At 40.6% G+C, this 16,904-nt stretch overlaps 1 protein-coding gene across 1 annotated transcript in view; it reads right to left on the bottom strand.

The window, feature by feature from the left end:
• The window catches only part of eIF5B (eukaryotic translation initiation factor 5B), a 124,415-nt gene that overhangs the window by 103,283 nt on the left and 4,228 nt on the right, over positions 1-16,904 (bottom strand). The window contains exons 4-5 of the mRNA XM_073984815.1: positions 15,484-16,835; positions 15,276-15,408 (exon numbers count right to left, since the gene is read on the bottom strand). Of these exons, the coding sequence (XP_073840916.1) occupies positions 15,276-15,408; positions 15,484-16,835 (1,485 nt within the window). The remainder of the gene's footprint in view (positions 1-15,275; positions 15,409-15,483; positions 16,836-16,904) is intronic.

Below are 16,904 nucleotides of genomic sequence, written 5' to 3'. Positions count from 1 at the left end.
TGGGTGATTTCGTGGAAATCTATTACATTTTTCGACTAAGCTTTAGTTTTGAATTTGGTGTTATCTGTTAAGTTCTGTTTTCAAGATTCAATAAAAATCTTGTATTTAATATACAAATTGAACTAGCGCCCACGTTGGGCGCCATTGCTTAGTTTAACTAATCCTATATTTTGGATTTGAACATATGTTTGGCGGCAGTTGTTTAGTTAGGTTTCGGGATAATTCATGAAAATCAAAATTTTTAATGTCAAAAAGGGATTCCGAACCATGTTGGACCGGACTAAACTTTATTATTAGATTTGACGTAATTTGCAAATATCTGTTTAAGAGATGTATGTTTGTATTCAAAATACTATATGGATTTGGGCCCACGTTGTTGTTGTTGTAACAGTGTTAATTATTATGTTTATATTTCGTTCTCCTGTTCAATATGGCTCTGGGTCTATCTCCAGTTCCAGGAAGTTGGCTACTTCGATGGGATGTAACCACAGATCCACTGGAGTCAGATGAGTAGGCTTGGCGGGGCAGTTGAATAGGTGCTTAGTATCGTGCGGGCCCTTGCCGCATACTGGGCAGATGCCTTGCACGGTGCGATCAATTCCCGCCCAATAGAAATTTAGGCGACTGCAATATCCCGAGCGTAATTGAGCCAAAACTACTCTGGTTTGTCGTGGCAGCTGACGCTCTTCAGCTGCGATAGATGGGGGATGTGCTCCGATTGCTGCATTCACACAATAATTGCTTATGGTCTTAGCAACTGTGTCCGTGTGAATGCTGTTCAAACCTGCCTGATATGCCTGTTGATCTAGAGGTTCTCTCCTATATTGCTGGACCGTCGTCTCTAGAGCATGAATATCCTTCTTGATATGCCTGGGTGTATCGGTGGCCAGCAGATGATGGCTCTCACGTTAACACCCGAGCAAGTACTGCAACGATAGCATCTCATTATGTTGTTGTACTGGAAGAATCTTTGCCTCCTCGTGTAGATGGTCCACTGTAGATTTGAGGAGGCACCCTGTTGCTGTTCTCAGGGCGGCGTTCTGACAAATTTGAATCTTATCCCACTCCGTGTCCCATAAATTCGGGGACCAAACTGGCGCCGCTTAGCTTACCACAGACCGACCTATCGCTTTATACGTGGTCAACAAGGTTTCTTTATCTGCACTCCAAGTGCTGCCGGCTAGGGACTTGAGGACCTTGTTCCTACATTTCAGTTTATCGTAGATAGCTGTGACATGCGAGGACGACGTGAAAGTTGTGTCGAATGTGACCCATAGAATTTTAGAGCAGTTTGTGGTCGGAATTCTACTACCATCGACCCTGATATTCAACTCTCCTCTATACTGCGCCGTCCATGCGGTGAACAGAGTGGCCATCCATTTAGTGGCGGATATCTGCATATTCCTCGCGTGGAAAAAGGTGGTAAGATCGGTTAAATAGGAGTTCAGTCTCTCACAGATGTCATCAGGATAGGTTCCTGACGCCAGGATCGTACAATCATCCGAATACGTTACGATCTCAATGCCGTCTGGAGGGGGCGGAATACTGGAAAGGTAGAGGTTAAACAGTTCCGGAGATATCACCCCTCCTTGGGAACTTCCTGTTTCACTCTACGGGGCTTGGATTTCTTGTTCCTGAATTCCACATACGACTGGCGACCACACATATAGTTGATTATCCAACGTTTCAGACTTGGCCGGAGGGTTGTCTGCTCGATGTCCTCCAGCGTGGCTTTTAATAAGTCAAGCGCCACCATCTCTGTTCTATCACACGGTGGAGATGGCGTGCAGCGCTGTTGTCGTGCTGTGCTGCTTACGGAATCCATGTTGATGATCGGCAACTTGATAGCTATTTCAAACGCTGGGGAGGACTAAGGCCTCAAGGGTCTTCGCTACAGGTGACAAAAGCGAAATCGGCCTGTACGTTTCACCTTTGCTGGCATCCTTGCCTGGCATCAGTAGCGGGACCACCCTGTCCATTTTCCAGACTTCGGGAACAATAAGGATGGCTAGCGACAGGTTAAGAACTTTAGTGAGATACTCTACTCCCGGCTCATCCAGCTGTTTCAACATTACCATGGAAATTCCGTCAGGGCCCAACGCTTTGGATGATTTAGCGTTCCTGATGGCATTCGCAACATCATCCACTGTAAACTGTGGTGGTTCATCCTCGGCAGGAAGAGATCTAATGCGACGTAACACTCTTCTCTTCGCCCTGTCACTCTCGGGGTGCTCGACAAACAGTCGATTGAAGTAACTTGCACACCTCTTCGGGTCAGTCAACGTAACGCCGCCAAACGTGACTGTGGTCCTGTCATCTCTCCTTCCGGGGTTCGAGAGTGACTTAACCGTTGTCCACAATTTACTTATACCGGCTGCAATGTTGCAACTCTTCAGATGATTTAACCACTTGTTCCGCTTATGTTCGCCGACCAGCCTGTTAACTTCCAGTGTCAGCTCCCTGACTCTGGGGTCGTCGGGGTTGGTTCGACGAAGCACATCACGCTTATTTTCTAATCCCGTCGCCTCTGCTGTGAAATTTGGTCTTCGGGTATTCAACCAGCAGGTATATAGCGAGCGGCTGCAGCACTGATGATGTCTCGGATCGTTCTTTCCGCTTCCGAACATCAGAAGGATTGGGCAATTCCCTGAAGCGGTTATTGGTGAACTCTCTGAATCTCGGCCAATCAGCTTTCCCATGATTGACAAATGTGCGGCGTTCAGAGGTGATGAAATCCGGTGGTCTGCTGATGGAAACAATTATGGGGAGATGGTCTGATCCAAGGGAAATGACGGGTTGCCAGGTGACGTCATTTGTGACACGATGGATATGATTGGCGAACTGTGGCACGCTCCTCTAATTCTGGTAGGGGCGTCCTCATTGACCGAGCAATACCTCTCTGGTCATTTCCGAGGGCCGAATGCCACATCTCATGATGCGCACTAAAGTCCCCCAGCACCAGACGATTATGACCTTCCAAAAGCGGGATAATGTAAGGCTTATAATCTGAGATACAGCTATTTCTCGGCGGGATGTATACGTTCAGCAACTCTATCTCGGTAGTTCCACACCTGACTGCTACCCCCATACATTCCATGTACGGGTCATTAGAGGCTGGCTCAAGCGAGATAGGTCTGTATTGAACAGATTGGTGCAAAAGGAAAGCTAATCCCCCACCTCAACATCTAGTGCGATCCTTCCTTATTACGTTGTAACCATCACAACCTACTAAGCTGTGGTCGTTCAGCATCGTTTCCTGCACCGCCGCGACCTTGATCTTCCTCCGATTCATAAAGTCCACTATTTCATCGATCTTACCTCAGAGTCCATTGCAAAAAGGATGCATTCTCTGGGATTGGGACAACAACGGCTGGTGTTATAGGCTGCGTGTGCGGTTGTTATCGAGGTGACTGCGGGGAAGTTTCGTAGTCAGATGACGAGGGAGTTTCGTAATCCGACGACGACTCACCGAGGACTGTGTTCACGCAGCATGCAGCAACATAGTCCCTGTCGTAGTCCCTCACGTGGAGAAGTCCAGAGCAACCCCTTAGATGCACCCACTCCTAACATCTGTTGCATCTCACCGAAGGTTGGATGTGGGTGAGGGTGCGGATGTGACAAACTGAGCGCAGATATATTGGCGGGATTGTTGGGCCCACGTTGGGCGCCATTACTAGCTAAGTACAACTAATCCCAAATTCTGGACATGTTTAGTTAGCACCATTTGCTTAGTTTTGCTTGAGAGATTTCATGAAAATCTAACGAAAAATAAAGGTAGATTTTGTAAAGAAATTTGGAGGTTCTAAACGTGGATTTTTTAATGAATTTTTGGAAGATTGAACAGAACAGTAAGCTTGAATTTTTTAACAATAATTTTTGGAGGATATGTACAGGACAATTAGCAGGATACTAAACTTAAATCTTGAAAAGAATTTTTGGAGGATCTGAACTGGACAATAAATGTGGATTTTTTAAGGAATTTTCTGAGGCTCTAAACAGAAAAGTAATCGTGGAATTTTTAAAGAATTTTTGGAAGATCTAAACGGGACAATAAACGAACATTTTTAAAAGATTTTTTTGATGATCTAAACAGGTTTTTTAAAGAATTTTTGAATTTTTGAACATCTCAAAAATGGTTGAACCTAGGAAAATATTACGAAAGAAAATCTTGTAGAGAATTTTCACAGCTATAAGATTTTGTCTAGACCCATTTCAATAAGACTTACCCAAAAATGTAACCTGAACTTCTTTATCTCAAAAATGGTAAAGCCTAGGAACAAATCATAACGGTCAATCCTCTAGAGAATTTTCACAGCTACAACATTTTGTTTAGCCCCATTTCGATAGGATAGGTTTCCAAGCTAAATCGCGGAAAACTAAAATAATCCTGAAAATGTGAACTTTGACCGCGATTTGTATAAAAAATCGTTCCAGCGATTTTTTCTTATTTTTGGATTTTTCTCATCTATGAACATTGCTGTTTCAGAATCTGCAAAAACTTTCCAGATGTTTTTATTTAAACTTAGTTAAGGCGAACAGTACATGACATTGGGGGTTATCATGAACGGCAATTCCCCGCGAATTTTTTCACTTTCTCCCGTAAGTTGCAACGGCGGAAAGACAAAACTCACTGGGAAATTTCATTCATGATACCCCGATTGTTTTATAAGGAGGCCATACAGTCAGTGCATTGTCCCAATTTTTACTTATCTCCCTTACTCTGGCTACTGCTGATAAATGGCATACTCACGGAATTCGACAAATTAGGAACTAAGGTAGTTGCTAACGCGGATGATGTATGTAGTTATCCTGATTAGTGGGAAATTCTTGTCTACATTGTCCGAATTAATGCAAGGAGCACTTGCCAAACTCTCACGCTGGGCTCACATCAACGGCCTTGGTGTGAATCCGGCAAAAACAGAGCTGGTGTTTTTTACCAGAAAAAGGAAAACCGCCTAGTTCGTACCACCAACACTGGATGGAGTACAGCTAAATCTCTCTACTGAGGCGAAATACCTGGGAGTGGTTTTTGACCATCGTCTCAGATGGAAAAGGAACACAGAGGAGCTCACTAAGATTGGTCTAGTTGAACTCTACTCCTGTAAGAACTCCATAGGTAAGAGTGGGCGTTTGAGACCGCATGTGATACACTGGTTGTTTATGACAGTGGTCTGTCCCATTTTGACCTATGGATGTCTAGTTTGGTGGCAGGCTCTGGACAGCAAGTCCAATTTGTCTAGGTTAGCTACTGTGCAAAGATCTGCTTCACTTCTTATTACAGGAGCAGTGAGGAGCACCCCTCAGGCAGCACTGAATGCGGTACTGAACATCCAGCCCCTGGATATTCTTTCCAGTATCAAGCATAGTGCCTTGAGGCTCAAGGAGCTTAACCTGTGGCGCTCTTCAGGGTCTGGACATGGTAAAATTTTACAGCAGTTAAGCAGTCAGATCGGACTAGGAAGCGGGGGGAGTGAATCCGACTACATCTCGCCTTCACTGGACATTGATGCAGCGATGGCAAATATCCCTGGTAGAAGTGAATGTTAGCATGGCAGACCACTACCCGATAGCCTTTCCATCTTTACTAATGGTTCAAAGATGGATGAAGGTACTGGAGCGGGGGTGTACTGCGAAGAGCTAAACATTAAACGCTCGTTCAAGCTTAGTGCAAATTGTAGTGTTTTTCAGGCTGAAGTCTTTACAGTATTGAAGGCCCTAGAATTAGTGGTAGCAATGACGGACCACGTAGGCAGGACAGTCATAGTCTATGTAGATACTTAGGCTGCCCTCAAGGCGCTAGGATCTTATAGTATTAAATCTAGGATCGTTCAAAATTGTAGGTCCATCTTAAAAACTTGTAACATAAGCGTTTACCTTTGTTGGGTTCCAGGGCACTGCAGTGTTGAAGGGAATGAGATTGTTGATGAATTAGCAAGGCGAAGTTCCCAGTCCTCTGACCTTATGGTGGAGGACTATGTCAAGCCACCACTCTGCTACTTCCTCGGCAACCTCTGCCAGTTCTATGCAGAGAAAACCGTAAGAATTTGGCAAGACGTACCTGGTTGCACGGTATCGACGTCAATCTGGCCGGCAATCTCAGGGCGTAGAACTGCGTCCATTCTCTCACTTTGCAAGTCGGAAATCAGAATCGCTACAGGGATCATAACTGGCCACTGCAGAATAAGATCTATGACATGTAAGTAGGATGATAACAACATTGAGAACTGTGAGGATGAGGAGGAAACAGAGACAATCGAGCACCTTCTATGTAGATGTCCTACACTGATGGTCAAAAGACATAGAATATTTGGTGTACATGTGATTGACTCTCTCTCCTACTTCTCCTCTATTGACCCTACTGTCCTGGTAGTTTACTGCAAGAGTCTAAAGTGGCTCTGGGACGGGTCAGTATATGCTTAGAACAGTCTAGAAAATATTTCCCATTCAATCTCTCTTCTTAAAACAATCTGTTATTCTCCTCTACAGTTAGTTACTCATTCTTCAACATCACATAGCATCACCCGTAACAGACACAACATCATACTTCTATTACACATCATCACCATATAGCCGCATCTACAATCACCTCATCTATAGCCGACATCGAATCTTACACCTTTTCAATGCCATCATCAAATCCACCTCCTCTTCAACAATATACATAGCCACATTATTCATCAACAATCGAATAACCCATCATACACCTCATTACATCACAACAACATCATCATCTCTACAACACACACATTTTAATAGTTAGTATGATCACAATGGACCTCAAGGTCTCCGAGTGGAGTAGCTACCAGAACGGCAGTTGCGCATCCTAAACCTAACCTAACTTCTATATCTCAAAAATGGTAAAAATCTACGAAAATATCATAAATAATTTTCGCTGCTACAACATTTTCTTTAGTTCCATTTTAGTATGGCTTCAGAATCTGCAAAAACTTCCCAGTAGTGGAATTCTGTAACTCATTTTTTGAGTTACCGACAAAAATCGGTAAAATTAAAACGCAAAATTATGAATGAAAAGTATCAATAAAAGTTGGCATCACTCTTTCTATCGGTAGAACTTTACGACTACTTTTTATTGGTCGTTAACTTACCGAAAAATATCGTTAATTATCGAAATTATAAGCATTTTAATTATACCGATTTTTGTCGGTAACTCAAAAAATGAGAGAATCGCAACTTTTATTTAATGTTGGTTCAAGAGTACCGTGTCTATACAGGACTTATTATTGTCCTTTGTTTCACAAACATCCCATACGGACAAGGGAGACTTCTCTCATATCAATGAGTGCACCCCGATTCATATTAGCTGAATGATATGGGACCTACAGTTTATCACCGAGTCCGAACGGCGTTTCTAAGACACCACTTTTGTAGAGAATTTTTACATGGCTGAAATACTCAGTAAATGTCGCCAACATTACTGAGGTGTATTTTGCCACCATTGAAAAGTGTTTTGATGTTTCCTGGCCGGGGAATCGAACCCACGACCTTATGTGTGCAAGGCGTGTGTGCATACTATTGCACCACGGTGGCACAGGACAATAACCATGGATTTTTGAAAGACATTTTTGAGGATCTAAACAGGACATAAACTTAGGTTTGTTTAAAATTTTTTTGGAAAATCTTAACGGTACAATAAACACGGATTTTTTAAAGACATTTTGAAGGATTTAGACAGGACAATAAACGTTGACTTTTTAAAGTATGTTTGGAAGATCCAAACTGAACAGTAAACTTGTTTTTTAAATCATTTTTGTGGATCTAAACAGGATATGTTTAAATTTTGTGGAAGATATAAAAAGGTCAATAAACATGGATTTTTTAAACAAGTTTTGGAGGATCCAAACGAAACAATAAAAATTGATTGTTTAGATAATTTTTGGAAAAATATAAACAGTGGGGTTTTTAAACAATTTCTCGAATTGCTAAACAAGAAAATAAACGTGAATTTTTTATATGATCCAAAGATCACTTTGGAATCCTCAAACCAGATCCACGTCACTAGTCCTTTTCTTGAACACCCCTAAAAATATTTCAAAAATCCAAATCAGCGACTTTTTTGGGCTCCCCTAAAACTCTTTAAAAATTCACATAAATGGTTTTTGGACTAGAGGTGGGCGATTGTCGTGTTCGTGGCACCTGAAATACGACACAACATCTATCAGTCGTCCGCGCATGCTGACGCTATCTGCGATAAGATGAGAAACAGGAACAAGTGCCTAGCCGGCAGTACTTGAGGTGCAGATAAAGAAACCTTGTAAACCACATACAACGCGATGGAACGGTATGTGGCAAGCTATGCGGTACCAGCGTGGTTTGTTAACGTAAGTGATACGCATGAACTGCAACCGGGTGTTTCCTCATGTCTTCAATGGACCATTTGTATGAGGAGTCCAAGATCCTGCCGCTGCGTCGGCAAAACAGGATGCTGTTGATGCAATATTTGCTTGGATGAGGCTTTAGGAGCCTATAGAGTGAATTTCGTCTTCAAAGATCATCCACCATCCGTGACAGGTGAAGAACAACAGCTGCCAAGGCAAACGAGAGTCGTGTTGGCGCAACTAAGATCTGGTTGGTGCAGCCGCCTCAATTCTTACAGGACATTGATGACACGCAGAACATTTGCCCAGCAAGCGGCACAGGTCTGCATACTACGCTGCACCTTTTTAATTGTCCAGCCAACCCAACTAAACTAACTCCACTCTTGCTTTGGACTAATCCTATCCAGGTGGCATCCTTTCTGAACTTGGTTTTTGAGGCAGAGACGAATCATTGAAATGAAGACATTACACGTAGAAGCTGCTACAACAACACAACAAAGCTAAAGAGTTTCTTCTTCTTCTTTATTTACTCATCCGTTATCCGGATATAAGTGATCGTACAATTCATTTTGTTTTTTAATATTTATCGCATTATATTTATGTTATAGTATAGTGGTTGTCAGCTCTCTGTGTCTTGCAGCATTCAGCAGATCAGTTTCGTCGGTATAACCTGTCCAGTCCATGATGTTTTTGAGCCAAGATGTTTCTTTTCTTCCTCTAGCACGCCTTCCATCAATTTTTCCTTTTAAAATTGCTTGTAAAATGTTGTATTTATTGTTCCTTAATACGTGTCCAAGATATGCTATTTTGCGACTTTTTATTGTTGTTATTAACTGCCGGCTTACATTCATCCTTCTTAGTACTTCGTCATTAGAAATTTTCGCAGTCCATGGTATTTTCAGTACTCGCCGGTAAATCCACATTTCGAAGGCTTCCAATTTTCTTTCATCAGAGGATTTGAGCGTCCAAACTTCTGTTCCATATAGCAGCACCGACCAAATATAGCATTTTATAAAACGTAATTTCGTTGTTACGTTTATGTCATGGCTTTTCATAAGTTTGTTGTATTTACTAAAAGCATCTCGCGCCATCTCTATACGACTTTTAATCTCTTTCGAGGGATCCCATTGGTCGTTTATTAGTATCCCTAGATATTTAAAAGATCGCACTCTTTCAATTTCTGTACCTTGAACTTTTAAGGTCACATCTGTATGGGGATTTTTTCTGCTTATGACCATATATTTCGTCTTCTTCATGTTTATTTTAAGGCCATATTTCTCACTTACACGTGCAAGTTTCTCCACAAGTTTCTGGAGACCGGATATACTTCCAGCCAGTAATGTGGCATCGTCCGCATACCTTATGTTATTAATTATTTTCCCATGAATTTTTATTCCGACGTTTTCTCCTTCTAGCGTTTCTTGGAATATTTTCTCTGAATATACATTAAACAATAAGGGAGATAGAAGACAGCCCTGTCTAACACCCCTTGAGATGCCAATTTCTTTTGTTGGTTCTCCACTTACTTCAATTCTTGCCGACTGATTCCAATAGAGACTTTTTATGCACATAAGTTCATTGTCTTGCATTCCTATATCATGTAATATTTCCATTAATTTATCGTGTTTGACGGTATCGAAAGCTTTTTCGTAGTCAATAAAACACATGAATACATCCTTCTGGGCATCCCTGCATTTTTGTGTTATAATTTGGATGCAGTATAGTGCTTCTCTTGTACCCATTCCTTCTTTAAACCCAAATTGGGTATTTCCCATGTGTGCTTCACATATTTTGTATATTCTACTATGAATAATCTTTAGAAATATCTTCAAGGCATGACTCATTAAGCTAATGAGTCTGAAGTCACTGCATTGTTTTGCATTATTTTTCTTGGGTATTGCGATGAAGGTTGATTTTAGCCATTCTTGTGGATAGTTTCCAGTGTTGTATATGTAATTAAAAAGGTTGACTAGTAGGTGTATATTGCTGGAATCAATAAGTTTCAGTAATTCTGATGGGATTTCGTCCGGTCCTGTAGCCTTTCTGTCTTTCAATGATTTTATAGCGCGTTCTACTTCGCTCTGCGTTATAGGAGTCCCTCTTCTTGGAATTTCCGAATCATCCTCATAAGATGATCGTTCGCTATCAGTAAAAAGATTGGTAATATATTCCTCCCATATATGCTTCCTTCCCTCCAAGTCAAATACAGCTTCATTGTTTTTGTTAATTAGAACTGGATTGGTTATTTTCTTTCCATATACTCCGGCGGCTTCCTTTAGCTTCTTGTGGAGGTTAAAATCATCGTGTATACTTTGTAGAAATTCAATTTCCTGGCATTTGGCATTCAAATTCGCATTTTTGGCTGTTCGGGTCGCAGATCGTATCTCCTTATTTATCTCCCAGTATTTTTCATAGTTTTTATTTCTGTATTTGCTTCGCTCATTCCATAGTTCTCGAATCTCGTCGGTAATCCATTCTTCTGTTCTTGATGATGTTCGCTTTCCCAGAGTGTTCTTTGCAGTCGTGTTTATAACATCTTTCACCTTGTTCCACAATTCGTGCATATTTTCTTCATTCAACTGTTGTAGTTGTCCATTTATATTGTTTTGCAGCTCATGTTTAGTTGCCGAGTCTTTAAGTTTTTCAATATTCATTTTATTTTGGGGCTGTTTTGTCCGATTTGATGCGAGCTTAATTCGTATATTTGCCACGAGTAAGTTGTGATCCGATGGCACATCTGCTCCTGGGTAGGTCGAACATTTTGTAACACTGGAGAAATATCTTTTATTTATTATTATGTAGTCTATTTGGTTTCTCACAATTTGGTTTTCATTGTCCTGTGGGGATTTCCAGGTGTATAACCGTCTGGGATGTAGGGGAAAACACGTATTGGTCACTTTCATACAATATTCCTGACAAAATTGCACTAGTCTGTCTCCTCTATCATTTCGTTCGCCTAGGCCATATTTTCCCGTAATATTTTCAACTTCTTGGTTTCCGACCTTGGCATTAAAGTCGCCTTGTATTATTGTTATTTCGTGTTTTTTTGTCATCTTTAGTAACTGCGCAATATCATTATAAAATTCTTCGACTTCATTCAAATTTGCATCTCCAGTGGGAGCATAGACTTGTATGATATTAAAATATAGCGGTTTTCCGCTTATTTTTAACAACATTGTCCTGTCTGACTTTGGAACGAATCCCGTGACACAGGCCGCTATATGATTTTTAACAATAATAGATACTCCTCTTCTGTGAGCACCCTCCTGGTTTCCTGAATGATAGACCGTCATATTTTCTGATCTGAAATCACCGCATTCCGTCCACCATGTTTCGCTGACACCTAAGATATCAATTTGGAGTCGGTTCATCTCGCTTATTGTGTTATGAAGTTTTCCACTTTCGTAAAGACTTCTCACATTCCAAGTTCCAATTACAAGTTTTTGTTTAGTTTTACCTCCGGGGATTCTTAGCACCCTCTGATTGCCGGAGACTGAGGGCCGTTTGTTTTGCGTTGTATTGTTCATGTTTTGTACGATTTTCAAGGGATTATACATCAGTGGTTTCCCCTTGCCTTCTGATGGGTTTATAGTTTCCTTCTATATTTCAGCCGCTCCACTGGAGTACAGACGCTGCTTGCTGCCGCCGAATCTCGATCAGACGCTGCCTTTTTCCTTTTTGTTTTTTTGGTTCGCCCCGCATATTTTATTTTTGCGATACCCGTCATATCTGATGAGCGTTCCCCTATCCACCACCTGGGGAGGCGTCCGATGGGAGAAAACAAGGAGGGAAAAAAAACTCCGCACGGAGTTTAGTCATAGACTAATGAATCGTATAGACAAAGAGATCGTAGTGTGCTTCTTTTTTGTAGGTGTCGCCCTTACGGAAACTTCTTAATCTTTACACTGAATTGCACAATGTTTTGGGGTAAATTGCAATATTTTGTTGAATTTGTTTATATGGGGATGTAGATCTGGCCAATGATTATACACATTTTGTCTTATATTAGAATGAATAGCTTAAAATCTGTAGTAACTATAAATAAAACTACTAACGCCATCTACCAATTTTCGAAAATTCGATGATAAATGCTGAGAGCAAAACTATGTCTATACGATTCATTAGGCTATGGTTTAGTACTTAGTCGTCGCTAAAGTGTTGTTGTTTGTGTCGTTTTTTTCTAGTGCAAACATCGCTTACCTCTAGTTTGTAGTCCACTCAAACAATTCAGAAATTTACGTCAATAATCTTCTTTCGACTCCCTGACAGATCATGAGTATTGAAATCGTAAAAAATTCTGAAATATTTAAGAAATATTCCTGTATGGTTCTCCTAAAAATCATTATTATGGATCTTCTTATGTCGCACAAAACGATTAAGACATTCTCACATATGGATCCACATCAACATCTACTTATTTCTCTTAGCATACCCTAAAACTCCGCATGAAATCCATGTCTATAGATCTGTTGAGATACTCCTCAAATTTTTCAAAAACCATATCCTAATGTCTCTTTGATTGCCTTGAAAATCTTCATGAATTTCATATCAATATGTCTTTTTGGGATCCACCGATATATTTTACCATAAGAATTTAAAATCACCTCTTTGGATCCCCAAAAATCCAAAAAAATACACTTTTACAGTCCTCGTTAGAATGCCATTACGATATGCACAACTAGAGCCCTCTTTGGGCATGGACCTTGTCCTAACAACAAACCAAATTTACCCTCTCTTTTTCTATGTCAGCAGTTGTTTATCAAAGGGACATTACTTTCCCATCAATTCTCTCTCATTTATTTTGGACACCAATGTATTTGGGCCACCTAAAAATCTTTTAGAAAATCAATCTTTCGTTCTACCTAAAATTCATTAATTCGACGACACATACTAGTGGAAGAGGTTTGAATTGTTTTCGCAGACCCTTTCGTCGGAGTTGTATGAGGTTGCCAAGGAAAACTTCTCATTGAACTTTTTTCTTTGCTGACCTTTATACTTCGAGCTGACGATTGATGTTTGGGTTTAAAAAGTTTCTTGTTGAAGAAGTTATTGAAAAATAACTTCGGTGGAGAATATCCACAAACAAGAAACAAGGGAACTGATGAGATCCAGTGGCGTGGATCGAAACTATAGTATTCCCTGCCTTACCCCTTGGCGAACAATGCCAAATCTTTTCCACTAATAAAATAGTTGTTTTAAAATATTAAAACAACAACAATGGGATTAAGCCAGACTATTTTGAAAAAATAAAATTCATTAAGAAATCCAAGTCTGTAATCCTGTTTGAGATTCCCCAAAAATATTTAAGTAATCCTAGTTAAGTAGCCGCTTTAAGTACCTTTAAAACTCTTTAAGAAATCAACCTTTGACGCATGACATAAAGCAAGAGTTTGTTTGCGGATTTGTAGTTAGTCGGAGGTTAAAACATCTGGTCTTCAGTTTCACCCCAATGAATGAAAGACTTGCTACAATACGGATAAAAGCAAAATTCTTCAAAATTAACTCTATTTGCGCTCATGTTCCAACCCAAGACAAAGACGAACAGACCAAATATTTATTATAAGAGCGCTTAGAAGAAACATACGACCGTTGTCCTGCCCAAAGGAGGAGAATATATATGGGCCAACAGTCGGGAAATTTAGTCTCCATAGTGATACATCTAGCAATGGAATGAGGCAGTACCAGATTTAAGCATCTCGATATTCATAATGGCACCTTGCTGTCGCCAGATCAAAAAAGAAATCAAATTGATCACGTTGTAATAGATGGAAGACATTCATTGAGCGTGTTGGATGTACGATCGTTCCGAGAAACATAGACTCGGACCATCACCTTGTTGCAGCAAAGGTACGTACCAGATTAAACGTAACAAATAAAGTACGAACAGACACAACACGAAAGTTAGACATCGGTAAGCTGCAATCACAACAGATAGCCACGGCATATTCCACTCAACTGGCCAAATTGCTTAATCAAAGCACTTCTCGTCCCGATAACATATCAGCACAATGGCAAAATATTGCCCACTTCATGCAAACAGCGCCAAAATCAGTATTTGAATATCAGAGACCTCCACCATATAAGAATGAGCGAATATGGCGGTGCACGTAGAATGACAGGCCAAGGCTTCGATGAAGCAAACAAGTGCAAGACGAGATGACAAGGCGCGGTATTCCAATAACCAAAGCAACAAATAGAGAGAAATGGAGATCCTTTCTCAATTCGGTAATGGGCAGCTAAGTAAGATCTTTTTTACTATGGATCCTCTTAAAAACCATAAACAACATGTCCAAAGTCGTCCTTGGATCCCACTAAATAACTATCAGATTGTCATGTTTGTTTTCCCTTTAAATTTGCAGACAGTCTATGCTCATAGTTCTTTTCGTTTCTTCCTATAAAATCTTGAAAGATAAGCAAACGGCTTTTACTGACTTCGGGACCTTCTTAAATCTTGTTCCTTCTTCGGACATCATTTAAATCTTTTAATAACCCGCATTTATATTCTACTTTGGGACCACCTGAACCTTGATATACATTCATGTTTTTATGGAAGTGGATGCCAGTTACCATTGTCTGTGATATAAACAAGAGGGAAATATATGTTTGAAATGTCCAAAATGCCTCAAATTCAGCGGCATAATTAAATGGAAGTTGCAAAGTTGGTGGATACATATATCTGTGTTTCACTCATGCAATCCCAAATGTTCTTAGAAAAGCATGCATGTTAAATTGGACGTATTTTTATTCCGATAGTCGATGTAACATACATATTAATTTTAACTCAGTCATGAATTAAAATAATTCACCACATTTTGTCTACGTCACGTACTCAACACATTTCAACAATAACATCGTTTTCCTATTAACCACACTCACATTCCTGTTTATCACAATATTGTTGCATACTTTTAGGCACTTGCCAATAAAACGTCTACTTACCGGTATTTTTGATGTGCGCAAGAATTCCAAAAGAGCTTCCAAAGAGCCCAAAGTTGAAGCTTGTACATAAACACCAGTAGCTGCCAATTTGATGTGGCTCAAAGCACTCTTCAGTTCACGTGCAACCTCTTCCCTTTAAAGTAACAAAAATTAATTACTTAAAAATTCCAAAAACCTTTTAAATTGGAGCAACGAAAAAAAAACTTACTTGCAAATTTCAACTTCATCCGGTTTATGGGCAATCAAGAGATTGATGCCAGCAATAGCCTTTTCCAAATCTTTAGCGGCAATTTTAACACCTTGGGCAGCCAACACCTCTTTGTGCTCTACATAGGCGTTTTTAACACGCAACTCCTTCATCGGTTGAGGCATTAGCAATGAACGAATTTGTGTAACAATGGGACCTTCGGTACCAGCCAATATCATTGTTTGACCCTCACGCAGTTTGCCATTTATCAAAATGGCATCAATTGTTGTGCCCAGACCAGGTATGGCCTTAACTTCCAAAACAGTGGCTTGCAACTCCTCGGAATACATCAAACGTTTGGCCAGCATTTTTTGACAGAATTCCACAATGAGGAACAATAAATTACCCATACCCTCACCCGTGATGGCGCTGGTGGGCACTAGGGAAATATAAGTTTTTGGATCGGGATTCTCATAGAACAAGGCAGCATTCAAGCCCTGTTCGGCAAACTGTAAAATAACATCCTTGGTGCGTTGTTGGAATTCTACTTGAGTATTGGCCTCTTGCTCTTTGAGCACATCACGTATATCACGACGGGCCATCAACTTCCAATCGTACAAACGATCGATTTTATTTAAAGCTACAATGAAGGGACATTTCTTCTTCTTAAGTAAATTAATGGATTCAATGGTTTGTGGTTCGAGACCGTGCATAATGTCAACGACCAGAATGGCAATATCACAGAGCGATGAGCCACGATTACGCAGGTTACTAAACGATTCGTGACCAGGTGTATCGATAATCAGCAGGCCAGGAAGTTTAAAATCAAAATCGGAAGAGTTGCGGACAACTTTCGATTGTTCTTTGATGGCATCAATGGGAACGTTAGTAGCACCGATTTGTTGTGTGATACCACCAGCTTCGGCATCTTGGACATTGGTGCGACGCAGTTTATCGAGAATTTTTGTTTTACCCGTATCTACGTGGCCGAGTACGCATACAACGGCAGCACGTAAGTTGTCAACTGTGCGTTTCTTTTCAGCCTCATCTTGACGTTTTAGAATGCGACGTTCAGCTCGAAGACGTCGTTCTTCGGGGTCATTAACATTAATGGCTTCTTCCTTAGCATCAGATTCAGAATCGGATCCAGAATCAGAATCGGAATCATCTTCATCAGAGCCCTCATCATCATCGTCGTCGTCATCGTCGGAATCACCCTCTTCAGGCTCTTGGGCATTTTCATTGGAAGTCTTTTCATCATTGTTTGTGGTGGCTTGTGATGTATCATCATTTTGTTCCTCTTCCGAATCGGAAGCATCCCACGAGTCTTTTACAACTTCTTTCTTTTCGACAGGTTCTTGGACAACGGGTGCCTGTAATTTGTGAAAAGGCAAAAATGGTTATTACGATGGAAAATTTTAGGAAAACCTAAAGAGGATAAT

The sequence above is a fragment of the Musca autumnalis genome, unplaced genomic scaffold (assembly GCF_047663935.1).
Source record: "Musca autumnalis isolate F117 unplaced genomic scaffold, ASM4766393v1 scaffold_4, whole genome shotgun sequence".
NCBI classification, from domain to species: Eukaryota; Metazoa; Arthropoda; class Insecta; order Diptera; family Muscidae; genus Musca; species Musca autumnalis.
Note: the sequence above shows the minus strand (reverse complement) of the source record. Positions and strands in the feature narration are given on the sequence as shown.